The sequence below is a fragment of the Echiichthys vipera genome (assembly GCF_963691815.1).
Source record: "Echiichthys vipera genome assembly, chromosome: 1".
In the NCBI taxonomy this organism is placed as follows: Eukaryota; Metazoa; Chordata; class Actinopteri; order Perciformes; family Trachinidae; genus Echiichthys; species Echiichthys vipera.
Window position 1 is genome coordinate 38,758,458 of NC_139826.1, and position 15,330 is coordinate 38,773,787.

The 15,330-nt window shown below is 42.8% G+C and overlaps 1 protein-coding gene across 1 annotated transcript; it reads right to left on the reverse strand.

Annotated features, from left to right (window-relative positions):
• Positions 1-2,099: 2,099 nt before the first annotated feature.
• On the reverse strand, positions 2,100-15,023 carry LOC310952240 (uncharacterized protein; the record flags this gene model as incomplete). Its single annotated transcript, XM_083920798.1, is given in 4 exon segments — positions 2,100-3,769; positions 3,772-3,864; positions 11,198-11,260; positions 13,379-15,023. Coding segments are annotated over 4 exon segments (3,471 nt in total).
• Positions 15,024-15,330: the final 307 nt, after the last annotated feature.

Genomic DNA, 15,330 nt, shown 5'->3' on the forward strand with positions numbered 1-15,330 from the left:
GCAGAGTGAGAAACTAGTGATGTCCTGTGGGCGCAGACGTGCTGAAGTCACTCAAAGCTGTGGCCTCTACACTTCCTGTTCATGTTTGAATCCTAGAGCCTGAAGAAAACATGTATAAACCACTTTAGAGTAGATTTCTTCAGGGCTAAATGATGTGATATCTGCTACGCTGATATCTTTATAGGCAGTATCAGAGGCATTTCCAATGCTGGTGTTAGTATAAGAACAACTCTGGCACATTTTCTCTCACAAATCTTTGAGAAATAAACACATTTAAAGGATCTGATGGGACCACATGTGTTCATCTTTACTATTCATCATTTTGTGACGATTTTGCATTTACTTCTAGTCATTTTGCCTCTTTTAATGACGGTTTTACATCTATATTCAGTCATTTAGCATCTCTTCATGGTCGTTTTGCATCCCTTTTTTCATTGTTTCACTATTTTTAGTCATTTTGCATCTTTTTGTGGTGGTTTTGCATCTAATTTTAGTCATTTTGCATCTTTTTGTGGTGGTTTTGCATCTATTTTTAGTCATTTTGCATCTTTTTGTGCTGGTTTTGCATCTGTTTTTAGTCATTTTGCATCTTTTTGTGCTGGTTTTGCATCTGTTTTTAGTCATTTTGCATCTTTTTGTGACATTTTGCATCTATTTTTAGTCATTTAGCATCTTTTTGTGGTGATTTTGCATCTATTTCTAGTCATTTTGCATCTTTTTGTGGTGGTTTTGCATCTATTTTAGTCATTTTGCATCTTTTTGTGGTGGTTTTGCATCTATTTTAGTCATTTTGCATCTTTTTGTGGTGGTTTTGCATCTATTTTTAGTCATTTTGCATCTTTTTGTAGTGGTTTTGCATCTTTTTTTAGTCATTTTGCATCTTTTTGTGGTGGTTTTGCATCTATTTTTAGTCATTTTGCATCTTTTTATGGTGGTTTTGCATCTATTTTTAGTCATTTTGTATCTTTTTGTGATGGTTTTGCATCTTTTTTTAGTCATTTTGCATCTTTTTGTGCTGGTTTTGCATCTTTTTGTGCTGGTTTTGCATCTTTTTATTATCTTTTTTATTTCATAGGCATATTTTTAAATTATGTATATCTATATTTATTTATTAAATATTTAATGAAATGGCAAAAAATTAAACCTGGGCGTTGTTTTTTTATTTTAATGTTTTTATTTCAGCACTTTATTCATGAACATCTGGTTTAATGATCTTTAACAATTATGTTTATTAATTATCACAATAACATCTAATTTAATCTGCTACTACATTATTAAAATAAATGAATTAATAAATAATTAAAAATATAATTAAAATAAATAATTAGTGAATAAAAGGGGAAATTAAACAGGATTTTATTGATTTAATTAAAGATTAATTTTGCAGTCATATTTATTTATTTCATAGGCATATTTTTAAATGATGTCTATATTTATTTAATACATATCTAATGAAAGAGCATAATTACTGTACAGTATGTTTCATTAGTTTCTTTTGCAGCTGTTTATATTCCAACATTATCTGATTATATGTTATTGAAACAACAAAGAGGAGAAAAGAGTGTGTTGACGTTTATTTCTTGATAAAGCTTCAGTTTGTTCACACGTCCCATCAGTAAAGTGAAATGACTCAATGATTTCAGGAACACTTCATCCACACAATCAACATGTTTGAGCAGAATCTCAGCTGTGGAACAGAGAAGAATCAGGATTTCCTCCCTCATTATAATCTGGATTATTACACTTTAGCATCAATCCCAGAGCCTCATTCGTACGTGTGACAAACAAAGAAACAACAACATACAAATGCATCCATAGAATCAGATATTCATCAGACATTTAGAGCACACACACGTTTCCTTTTCCATCCCCATGAGCAGTGATAGGCTCCGTGGCTAAACACACGCAGGAAGGAGCGCCACCTAAAGACACTCAAACATTTACACCACAACTTAATGACAAGACGTCAAAGTCCCGCCCACAACGTGTGAGTGACATCTGATCTGTGTGCAGCCGAGACGTGGAAAGAAAAATCAGCTCTCAGCGACAAACGTGGAGACGAAATAAGTTTGAGGATTTAACCATTAAATGACTTCTGACTATTTGACTTTACACAACTCAACACAGTTTCCATAATAAAGACGAAGTCCAGCATAGAGAGGCTGAGTGAATGTGGTCTGGACTCTGTGGAGGAGAGTCATGGTTTCAGAGACGCTGTAGAAGGACAGAACACCTGCACTGTGATCCAGGTACACTCCGACTCTGGAGGACCGAGGACCTGAGACGGGAGTTCGGACGTTGTTGTGATGAAAGTTATAACTGTTGTTGTAACAATATAACATCCAAGATTTGTCATTGAATCCAAATCTCTCTGTTCTGCTCATATTCTTGTATGCGACTGCTACAGAAACTGCTCCTCTCCACTCCATCTCCCAGTACCAACGTCCAGTCAGACTCTCTCTACTCAGGACCTGAGGAAGAACAATGAATCTGTCTGTGTGATCAGAATAAGACTGTTCTTCACTCATGCGTGTTGCTTTTCTGTTCCCCTCAGATAATAACAGATGTTTCTCTGCTGTGTTTGGATCCAGTGTGATTTCACGTGAGTATCTTAAGAAGTCAGCTCTGGTCTTGGGCTCTGCTCGTGGATCTGACAGTAAAACATCCACTTCAGTCCCAGTCAGTGAGACGTTTGTCCATTTCTCTCTCAGGACGTCCTGTAGTTTCTCTGTGACTTCTGACACAGCCGCCGTCACGTCCTCAAAGTGTCTCAGAGGACGGATCTTGAAGCTGGATGTAGATTCAGTGAGTGGAGACAGTGAGGTGTAGCTGTGGAGAAACTGGTTGTGATCCTCTGTGTGTGAGAGTTGTTCCAGCTCAGCGTCTTTCCTCTTCAGCTCAGTGATCTCCTGCTCCAGCTCCTCCTGAAGCTCTTTGACTCGACTCACTTCAGTTTCCTGCTGGGATCTGACCTGCTGCTTCACATCGGAGCGTCTTTTCTCCATGAGACGGATCAGCTGGCTGAAGCTCTTCTCGCTGTCCTCCGCTGCTCTATCAGCAGAGCGGTTGATGGCCTCCACCTCCTGCTGAAGCAGCTTCACATCTTTCTCTCTATCCTGGATCCTCTGCTGGATGTTTAGTCGACTGCCCTCCAGCTCTCTCTGCCTCTGGCTCCTTTCTGCTGCAGCTGAGACTGTGTCGTGGCCTTTGTGTTCGTCCATAACGCACACAAGACAGATACACTTCTGATCAGTACGGCAGAACAGCTTCAGCACCTCATTGTGACGAGAGCAGATGTTCTCCTGCAGCTTCTTGGAGGGCTCCACCAGCTTGTGTTTCTTGAATGGGGCTGAGTCAAAATGAGGCTGCAGGTGTTCCTCACAATAAGAGACCAGACAGACGAGACAGGACTTGAGGGCTTTCAGTTTCCTCCCTGTGCAGAAATCACATCCCACATCCTCAGGTCCAGCATAGCAGTGATCATCAGGAGCAGCTTGGAGTCCAGTCTTCTTCAGTTCCTCCACTAAAACTGCTAACATGGTGTTTTTCAGCAGGGCAGGCCTCGGTGTGAAGCTCTGCCTGCACTGAGGGCAGCTGTGTGTTTTCTTCCCCTCCTCTTCATCCCAGTGGCTTTTAATACAGTTCATGCAGTAGCTGTGTCCACAGGAAGTAGTCACCGGGTCCTTCAGTAGATCCAGACAGATGGAACAAGAGAAGGTTTCCCGGTCCAGCTGAACTCCTTTCTGCGCCATTTCACCTCTCAGTGCCAACGCCTGTGTGAGTTTCTCTTCCTCAGAAGTGAAACTAGTCTGAGCTCTGATCTCAACAACATGTGTGTGTGCAGTGGGTGGGGCCTGTCAGCTCCTGCACGTCACCACCATGTTGGTTCCACCCATTTTCAAAGTGTAGATCTGAAGGGGAGGGAACAAGGAAATAAGTGGAGTTCAGAGTGGAGCTGGCTGTGTTTCAGAGCAGGAGGAGGAGGGAGGGGTTATCAAGCTGTGTTCACTCCAGGAAGAGGAGCGCCACTTTGTTTCCTCGTTGACAACAAAGCCTCGGTTCAAACCCGCTCCACGTCTGAAAACACGTCTGTGTTTAGTTATAAAACACTTGTTGGCAGCTCAGTCTTTGGGGGCGGCTCCGTATTTCTCTGACTCTTGCCGACTGACAGCGGCTCTGAATGATTTCACCTCTTCTATAATAATTCAATCGTCTTCTTTGAAGCGTTTGTGAGAAGACGATTCAATTTCACAACATCATCTGGAGCCAAACGAGCGTTTCAAGCCTCATTCAAACAAACATCATTTCATCAGTGATTTGTTGCGACTGTGAATCCAGAAGGACGTGAATGAATCAGACCAAAATGATTCAAGCTTCACTTTTACTGCTTTGACTGCATTTGCACTGATGTTTGAAACGACGCACTTTTACTTTAAAGCTCTTTAATCACACTAAAACATCTTCTTGACTCAAAATGTTCCTGGCTAAAATCATGGTCACTGAAACGGTTTGAATACATATTTAGTTCATTTGCCAGGTGGTAATCAGACTTCATATCTAAGGAGATGTTTGTCTTATGAGGCTGCGTCCCCAGCGAGGAATTCAACCCCTCCCATGCAGGGCGTGCGCTGCCAGTGCTGAACAGGTTCTCCACCCTGTCCTTATTTTGCTGCTTGGCAAGTTTTATTGATTTGCTGACGTGCTTCTGTAGCTCCTCACATGAATCCATATCACCTGTATTAACACTGATGTTTCTCTTGTTGATAGCGTTTTTGACTGATTTTGAGACCCATGGCTGATTGTTAGGGGAAATGGAGATTGATTTTTTATGGATACATAGCTCCTCACAAAATGTAACATAATCAGAGACGGTCTCAGTCATTTCATCCACGACTTTTTGAACAAGTCCCAGTCCGTGCAATCGTAACAATCCTGGAGACGTCCGATAGACTCCTGTGAGAAATAACCAAAGATTGACCTAACTTTTTTTTGTAACTCTTTATTTATCTATGATGTAAATCCCATAATAGTCAAGCTGTGAATGACTGCTGGGGGGTTGTGGATAGGAGTCACAGGGGGGTTGCAAATGGTGACATTCAGTGGTCGTAAAACACTGATAACATCCACTGGGGTCATAAACATTGGGTAGGGTGTTTTTGGTTACTTTGATGTCCTTGTGTCTGTAAGGAGCTTTGATGTAACTGTATAAATGTTGAAGTGACTTGAAGACAGGCAGAGATGGTTGGAGACCCGGCTGTTGGTATGATGTCTCTCCTGTATGCATGCAGTATTTAGTAAAGACATGATTTGAGAAAAACTGAGGACTCCAGAGAAGTTCTTTCACACTCCTCCATCCAGACCGGATCTAATCTACATGACCTATGGTCTGGAGGTGTGGGGACACACGTACCAAACTATGTATGGTCAGTAGCACCAGATACCTGGGGGTGCAGATCACCGACACTTTGACCTTGTCCCTTCACACCTCTGCTCTCGTGAAGAGAGCACAGCGTCTGCACTTTCTGCGTCGGATGAGAAGAGCATTCCTTCCCCCTCCCATTCTCACCACCTTCTACAAAGGGACAATAGAGAGCATTTTAACCAGCTGCATCTCTGTCTGGTCTGGGGCCTGCAACGCCTCAGACTGGAAACGTGTAGAAAGAGTGGTGAGAACAGCGGAGGGTATCATCTGTACAGCTCTTCCTGCTATCCACGAGACTGCACGCAGACGCTGCCTGACCAGGGCAGAGTCCATCATCAAGGACCCCTCTCACCCCCATCATGTTCTGTTCTCCCTGCTGCCCTCTGGTAAGAGGTTCAGCAGCTTCAAGAGCAGAACATCCAGACTCCACAACAGCTTCATCCCCCACGCAATAAGACTTTTAATCTCCAAATAACCCCCCCCCCCCCCCCACACACACACACACACTCACACACACACACACTCGTCACTTTACTGGACACTATGCACTACCTCATTCCATTCTGTTACTCTCTGTTTATATTCACTGTTCACTGTTTATTTATTATTTATACTTGATATTCTGCTGCTAATACTCACTTCAAACAGCTGTCAACTCTGTCAACTTAGATGCTATATTATTTTTTATTTTATTTTATATTTTATTTTATATTTTATTTGTTGTAGATATGTCTATATCTTGCCTCCTTTTATATTTTATATTTACTTTTTATATTGTATATTTTTTGGTGGTTTCTGGAGCCTTGCAACGGAATTTCGTTTGTATACATGAAAATGTGTGTGAATGACAATAAAGTTTGTCTAAGTCTAAGTCTAACTAACACCAAACCAGTCAGTTTGATCCAAAAAAGGGCAATGCCACTTATAAATAAAGCTGGATACAGGGAACACACAAATACACTTTTCATCCGGAAAAAAGCCTTGAAATTTAAGGACTTAGTTTACTTTCGAACGGCACAATTTATGTTTAAAATAAAGAATAATCAATTCCCCATTTTGATCCAGAACCTGTTCCAGGAAAGGGAAAGTACCGATCTGCTGAGAGGGCGAGACGTGCTAAAAAAGCCCAGTGTTAGAACAAACGCAAACATGTGTTTCTGTTGTTGGAGTGAATGTTTGGATGATTTGGCCGTAGATTTAAAAGACTGCAGAACATTAATTTACTTTAAAACTGTGCTCAAGAGGAACATGATTCAAACATATGCTGATTGTGTTTCGCTGACAGCAGCAATAAATTCATTATTAGACATTTTCTTTTTGACCTGTGTGTAGCAGCGACCTACGTTTATGTGTTTTAAAGGGTCGGCGTTATCAGCTTTAGCTTCTGCCTGTTCCCTTTTTTCAGACCTTATACATTTATTTTTTGTGTTTGTCATGAAATGTCTTTGTCTGAAATGTCTGAAAATAAACTGAACTGAACTGAACTGAACTAATCTTCTTTCCGGTTTGTGTCTCTTCAGGACCGGTTTGTAGGACGGGACCAAATAAACAGTGTTGTGGTCTGACGCACCCAGTGAAGCTCTCCGGAGGGACTTATAAGCCCCTTTTCTGGAACCATAACACAGATCCAGGCACTTAGTAAGTCTAGTCGCACACGTCACATACTGGTAAAAGTTCCCCAGGTGTTTCCCTGGTTTACAGTTATTAAAGTCACCCATAATGAAGCTAGGAGCGTCTGGCGATAGAGCTTGTAGCTGTAGCCCTGTGCGAGTGATAGCCCCAACAGCATTATCCATATTAGCTTTGGGGTGAATATTTACCAGTGTGACAAACAACTGAGTGAATTCCCTTGGTAAACAAAAGGGCCTAAGCTAAACAGAGAGAAGTTCAAGGTCCGGGGCACAAAGACTCTCCCTGACCATCACGTCTCTACACCGGTTCTGATTGACATAGAGAGCTGTGGTCATGAAAGCTGGGTCAGGACCCAAAGAACCAGGTCCAGGTCCAAGCGTCTGAAATGTGTTTCCTCAGGAGGGGGTCTGGAGTCTCCCTTAGAGAGAGGGGGAGAAGTTCAGCATCCGTGAGGAACTCGGAGTAGAGCCGCTGCTCCTTTGCGTTGAAAGGAGCCAGTTGAGGTGGTTCAGGATCATCTGGTAAGGAAGAACCCTGGGCGCCTCCCTAGGGAGGTGTTCCAGGCACGTCCAGCTGGGAGGAGGCCTCGAGGAAGACCCAGGACCAGGTGGAGAGATTAGATCTCCACACTGGCCTGGGAACGCCTCAGGATCCCCCAGTTAGAGCTGGTTAATGCATCTTTTTGTGGTGGTTTTGCATCTATTTTTAGTCATTTTGCATCTTTTGAGGTGGTTTTGCATCTATTTTTAGTCATTTTGCATCTTCTTGTGGTGGTTTTGCATCTATTTTTAGACATTTTGCATCTTTTTGTGGTGGTTTTGCATCTTTTTGTGGTGGTTTTGCATATTTTTTTAGTCATTTTGCATCTTCTTGTGGTGGTTTTGCATCTATTTTGAGTCATTTTTCATCTTCTTGTGGTGGTTTTGCATCTGTCTTTAGTCATTTTGCATCTTTTTGAGGTGGTTTTGCATCTATTTTTAGTCCTTTTGCATCTTTTTGAGGTGGTTTTTCATCTATTTTTAGTCATTTATCATCTTCTTTGGTGGTTTTGCATCTATTTTAAGTCATTTGCATCTTTTTGTGGTGGTTTTGCATCTATTTTAAGTCATTTGCATCTTTTTGTGGTGGTTTTTCATCTATTTTTAGTCATTTTGTATCTTTTTGAGGTGGTTTTGCATCTATTTTTCATCTATCACTCGTCTCTTTTCTCCCCGTCATGTTTTGTGTTTCAGGCTTTCTGACCTCAGGGAGAAAAGTGGGTTTAAGGTTGTGAACGTACAGCATGTGTGTGTTTCATTGGTTGAAGTCACAGGTAATGTCACAGCTTCCCAGGACCAACTCATATCTACTTCCTGTCACTAAGAAGAGCAAATGAAACCATGTGTTCAAACAGCAGCTGGCGTGCTCTCAGCCTTCCTTCAGACACGCCTGAAGCATGCTGCGTTTCAGGCTCGACAGGCTGGAATATGACAGGAATGTTTCCTGAACACTTCTCGTCCTCTGCACATCTCCTGAGTGACGCGCTCAGATTACCTGCGTGAAGAGAAACGCTCCAGACGATCAGCCCACAGGTCCTTATGTAACCGCGTGCGTCAAGCGTCAGGCCGAGTGAGGCGACTTCATTCCTACAGAAGACTGTAGGCACTTTAGGCTTAATTGGATCAATAGTGTGACTATCAAATGAAATATTTGATAAAGAAAATTAATAAAAATTAATAACTTTAATTTATTAAAACTTCACACGGAGAACCAATCAAATGTAGGGCCGTGACTCACGTTCAGATTATGAGACTGAGTATTCTCAATAAATTTACCGTTAATCAAGTAAATATTAGTTATCACCAATAATTATCAAAGATAATAATAAAAACGACTCTAGTCAAACCAGAGTTCCTCGGGGCACCACCGTCATAGACGGAGTGATAACTAATATCAAAGTCTCATAAAATACATTAAACTACTAATTAAGGGTTAAACACCGATAAATGTAATAGTTTAATTAGTTTAAAAGGATTTAAAAGTTCTTTTCTTAGTAGAAGCTCATTCATCTTTGTGTAACATTAAATAATCAGACGTGTGTGTGTGTGTGTGTGTGTGTGTGTGTGTGTGTGTGTGTGTGTGTGTGTGTGTGTGTGTGTGTGTGTGTGTGTGTGTGTGTGTGTGTGTGTGTGTGTGTGTGTGTGTGTGTGTGTGTGTGTGTGTGTGTGTGTGTGTGTGTGTGTGTGTGTGTGTGTGTGTGTGTGTGTGTGTGTGTGTGTGACAAAGAGAAGAGGTGGGGGCTTGGACCCCTGCAGAGAAGGTGTGAACATTGAAGTTACACAAAGCACCAGCAGCTTGAAATCTCAGTTCTCAGATCTTCTGACAAAGTTACAATGGTATCAAGCCGTTCATAAAGTCCTATAACACGTAGTAACGCCCAGTTGGTGATTAGTTACCAGTCCATGAGATGGGAGATGTTTTGCGTTGCTTGATGCCAACGGCTGGTTGAAGAAAGGAAGCTCCGTGGTAGAAAGGTTCTTGTCTTGGTGGTTGCTCTTAGGCAAAAGAGGAAACTGATCGCTCTTTGCTGTGCTCAGTTGAGGATAACCGGTTGGTGATCCTACGCCATAGGCCAGGTCCAGGGCCGAGGGGACAGCAGGCAGCTGGTCTCCTGGATCCGCAGGAGCGCGTCGAGTTGAGGATCACCGGTTGGTGATCCTACGCCATAGGCCAGGTCCAGGGCCGAGGGGACAGCGGGCAGCTGGTCTCCTGGATCCGCAGGAGCGCGTCGAGTTGAGGATAACCGGTTGGTGATCCTACACCATAGGCCAGGTCCAGGGCCGAGGGGACAGCGGGCAGCTGGTCTCCGGGATCCGCAGGAGCGCGTCGAGTTGATGATAACCGGTTGGTGATCCTACGCCATAGGCCAGGTCCAGGGCCGAGGGGACAGCAGGCAGCTGGTCTCCTGGATCCGCAGGAGCGCGTCGAGTTGAGGATAACCGGTTGGTGATCCTACGCCATAGGCCAGGTCCAGGGCCGAGGGGACAGCGGGCAGCTGGTCTCCTGGATCCGCAGGAGCGCGTCGAGTTGAGGATAACCGGTTGGTGATCCTACGCCCTAGGCCAGGTCCAGGGCCGAGGGGACAGCAGGCAGCTGGTCTCCTGGATCCGCAGGAGCGCGTCGAGTTGAGGATAACCGGTTGGTGATCCTACGCCATAGGCCAGGTCCAGGGCCGAGGGGACAGCAGGCAGCTGGTCTCCTGGATCCGCAGGAGCGCGTCGAGTTGAGGATAACCGGTTGGTGATCCTACGCCATAGGCCAGGTCCAGGGCCGAGGGGACAGCGGGCAGCTGGTCTCCTGGATCCGCAGGAGCGCGTCGAGTTGAGTGTGAGATCTGGAAGAAAGAGGGAGGAAGATCGGGAGGAAGAGGAAGTGCAGGTTGTGTGCTACACTTTATATAGGCCCTGATGATGTCATCATCAGAGGTAAAGCCAGCCAATGAACAGTTTGGGGGTCCCTTGGAGAATCACACCTTGGCATGGCAGGCCTTTGTTTCAGAGACAAAGGCAACCAGGCTTTGGGCCTAGTCTTAATCAAACTGAAAGTTTGAGTTAATCAAGAAATGAACAATCATCTTTGGGTGCCGGTTGCACCTACAGAAGACGTACCCAGATCTTTTCCTGAAGCTGGACTCTACTGGAGCCTTCACGTCCTATGGGAACATGTGAAATACCAAAAGCTGAAGGGAAAATTGCACATGAATACCCCCTCATGTGGTCATTTCCACTGGGACGCTCGTCAAAGAAGACTTTGATACACCAGTTGCAGAGATGACCTTTGACCTTTTCAACATGGCGGAGCACAACGCAAGAGTCTACTTTATCACAACAGCGCTGTTTTGGAGCTGGAAGGGAAGATGATGTGCTGCAGATTAGTGTAGAACAAGGTCCTGCAGCTAAAACAGAAACATGAGCTTTCTCTTTGGTCCTTTCAGAAGTCGACTCTTCATGATCTATAAAAATACAGCACATTATTTACTGCTTTGGTTTGGATCAATCCTCTTTTTGCTGCAGCTGATGAATTAGTTTCAAATGCTTTTCCCCAAGTAACAGGTCCGGATCTGTGGCTCCGCCATCTTTCATTTCACTACCACAACAAACGCACTTGAACACAACGCACTGGTCATTTCCAGCTCACAAGAGGAAAGAACCGTCTTTTCCAGAGCACCTGAAGGCAGCATGAGTTTGTAATGAGTCACTAAGAGTGAGTTTATGACAAACACTTCACTGGGGAAGTGAATGAAGTGCAGCACTCTGTGTGGTCTGGACATCTGTTTTTAATCATTTTGCATCTTTTTGTGGTGGTTTTGCATCTATTTTTAGTCATTTTGCATCTTTTTGTGGTGGTTTTGCATCTATTTTTAATCATTTTGCATCTTTTTGTGGTTGTTTTGCATCTATTTTTAGTGATTTTGCATCTTTTTGTGGTGGTTTTGCATCTATTTTTAGTCATTTTGCATCTTTTTGTGGTGTTGCATCTTTTTTTAGTCCTTTTGCATCGTTTTGTGGTTTTGCATCTTTTTTTAGTCATTTGCATCTTTATGTGTTGGTTTTGCATCTATTTTTAGTCATTTTGCATCTTTTTATGGTGGTTTTGCCTCGATTTTTAGTCATTTTGCATCTTCTTGTGGTGGTTTTGCAACTATTTGTCATTTTGCATCTTTTTGTGGTGGTTTTGCATCTATTTTTAGTCATTTTGCATCTTTTTGTGGTGGTTTTGAATCTATTTTTAGTCATTTTGAATCTTTGTGGTGGTTTTGCATCTATTTTCAGTCATTTTGCATCTTTTGTGGTGGTTTTGCATCTGTTTTTAGTCATTTTGCATCTTTTTGTGGTGGTTTTGCATCTATTTTTAGCCATTTTGCATTGTTTTGTTGTGGTTATGCATCTATTTTTAGTCATTTTGCATATTTAAGTGCTGGTTTTGCTTCTTTTTGTGGTCATTTTGCATCTTTTTGTGGTGGCTTTGCATCTATTTTTAGTCATTTTGCATCTTTTTGTGGTGGTTTTGCATCTATTTTTTGTCATTTTGCATATTTAAGTGCTGGTTTTGCTTCTTTTTGTGGTCATTTTGCATCTTTTTGTGGTGGCTTTGCATCTATTTTTAGCCATTTTGCATTGTTTTGTTGTGGTTATGCATCTATTTTTAGTCATTTTGCATCTTTTTGTGGTGGTTTTGCATCTATTTTATGTCATTTTGCATCTTTTTGTGGTGGTTTTGCATCTTTTTACTATCTTTATTTATTTCATAGGCATATTTTTAAATTATTTATATCTATATTTAATTATTAAATATTAATGAAATAGCAAAACATTAAACCTGGGCGTTGTTTTTTGTTTTTATGTTTTTATTTCAGCACTTTATTCATGAACATCTGGTTTAATGAGCTTTAACAATTATGTTTATTAATTAGCACAATAACATCTAATTTAATCTGCTACATTATTAAAATAAATGAATTAATAAATAATTTAAAAATATAATTAAAATAAATAATTAGTGAATAAAAGGGGAAATTAAACAGGATTTTATTTATTTAATTAAAGATTAATTTTGCAGTCATATTTATTTATTTCATAGGCATATTTTTAAATGATGTCTATATTTATTAATTAAATATCTAATGAAAGAGCATAATTACTGTACAGTATGTTTCATTAGTTTCTTTTGCAGCTGTTTATATTCCAACATTATCTGATTATATGTTATTGAAACAACAAAGAGGAGAAAAGAGTGTGTTGACGTTTATTTCTTGATAAAGCTTCAGTTTGTTCACACGTCCCATCAGTAAAGTGAAATGACTCAATGATTTCAGGAACACTTCATCCACACAATCAACATGTTTGAGCAGAATCTCAGCTGTGGAACAGAGAAGAATCAGGATTTCCTCCCTCATTATAATCTGGATTATTACACTTTAGGATCAATCCCAGAGCCTCATTCGTACGTGTGACAAACAAAGAAACAACAACATACAAATGCATCCATAGAATCAGATATTCATCAGACATTTAGAGCACACACACGTTTCCTTTTCCATCCCCATGAGCAGTGATAGGCTCCGTGGCTAAACACACGCAGGAAGGAGCGCCACCTAAAGACACTCAAACATTTACACCACAACTTAATGACAAGACGTCAAAGTCCCGCCCACAACGTGTGAGTGACAGCTGATCTGTGTGCAGCCGAGACGTGGAAAGAAAAATCAGCTCTCAGCGACAAACGTGGAGACGAAATAAGTTTGAGGATTTAACTATTAAATTACTTCTGACTATTTGACTTTACACAACTCAGCAGCTGAGTTTACATAATAAAGACAAAGTCCAGCATAGAGAGGCTGAGTGAATGTGGTCTGGACTCTGTGGAGGAGAGTCATGGTTTCAGAGACGCTGTAGAAGGACAGAACACCTGCACTGTGATCCAGGTACACTCCGACTCTGGAGGACCGAGGACCTGAGACGGGAGTTTCGACTTTGTTGTGATAAAAGTTATAACTGTTGTTGTTACACTCTAACACCCAAGATTTGTCATCGTTTCCAAATCTCTCTGCTCTGCTCATATTCTTGTATGCGACTGCTACATCAACTCTTCCTCTCCACTCCACCTCCCAGTACCAACGTCCAGTCAGACTCTCTCTACTCAGGACCTGAGGAAGATAATAACTGAATCTGTCTGTGTGATCAGAATAAGACTGTTCTTCAAGCATCCATGTTGCTTTTCTGTTCCCCTCAGATAATAACAGTTGTTTCTCTGCTGTGTTTGGATCCAGTGTGATTTCACGTGAGTATCTTAAGAAGTCAGCTCTGGTCTTGGGCTCTGCTCGTGGATCTGACAGTAAAACATCCACTTCAGTCACAGTCAGTGAGACGTTTGTCCATTTCTCTCTTAGGACGTCCTGTAGTTTCTCTGTGACTTCTGACACAGCCGCCGTCACGTCCTTAAAGTATCTCAGAGGACGGATCTTGAAGCTGGATGTAGATTCAGTGAGTGGAGACAGTGAGGTGTAGCTGTGGAGAAACTGGTTGTGATCCTCTGTGTGTGAGAGTTGTTCCAGCGCAGCGTCTTTCCTCTTCAGCTCAGTGATCTCCTGCTCCAGCTCCTCCTGAAGCTCTTTGACTCGACTCACTTCAGTTTCCTGCTGGGATCTGACCTGCTGCTTCACATCGGAGCGTCTCTTCTCCATGAGACGGATCAGCTCGCTGAAGCTCTTCTCGCTGTCCTCCGCTGCTTTATCAGCAGAGCGGTTGATGGCCTCCACCTGCTGCTGAAGCAGCTTCACATCTTTCTCTCTGTCCTGGATCCTCTGCTGGATGTTTAGTCGACTCCCCTCCAGCTCTCTCTGCCTCTGGCTCCTTTCTGCTGCAGCTGAGACTGTGTCGTGGCCTTTGTGTTCGTCCATAACGCACACAAGACAGATACACTGCTGATCAGTACGGCAGAACAGCTTCATCACCTCATCGTGACGAGAGCAGATGTTCTCCTGCAGCTTCTTGGAGGGCTCCACCAGCTTGTGTTTCTTTAAAGCAGCTACGTTGTAATGAGGCTGCAGGTGTTCCTCACAATAAGAGACCAGACAGAAGAGACAGGACTTGAGGGCCTTCAGTTTCCTCCCAGTGCAGACATCACATCCCACATCCTCAGGTCCAGCATAGCAGTGATCATCAGGAGCAGCTTGGAGTCCAGTCTTCTTGAGTTCCTCCACTAAAACTGCTAACATGGTGTTTTTCAGCAGGGCAGGCCTCGGTGTGAAGCTCTGCCTGCACTGAGGGCAGCTGTGTGTTTTCTTCCCCTCCTCTTCATCCCAGCAGCTTTTAATACAGTTCATGCAGTAGCTGTGTCCACAGGGAATAGTCACCGGGTCCTTCAGTAGATCCAGACAGATGGAACAAGAGAAGGTTTCCCGGTCCAGCTGAACTCCTTTCTGCGCCATTTCACCTCTCAGTGCCAACGCCTGTGTGAGTTTCTCTTCCTCAGCAGTGAAACTAGTCTGAGCTCTGATCTCAACAACATGTGTGTGTGCAGTGAGTGGGGCCTGTCAGCTCCTGCACGTCACCACCATGTTGGTTCCACCCATTTTCAAAGTGTAGATCTGAAGGGGAGGGAACAAGGAAATAAGTGGAGTTCAGGGTGGAGCTGGCTGTGTTTCAGAGCAGGAGGAGGAGGGAGGGGTTATCAAGCTGTGTTCACTCCAGGAAGAGGAGCGCCACTTTGTTTCCTCGTTGACAACAAAGCCTCGG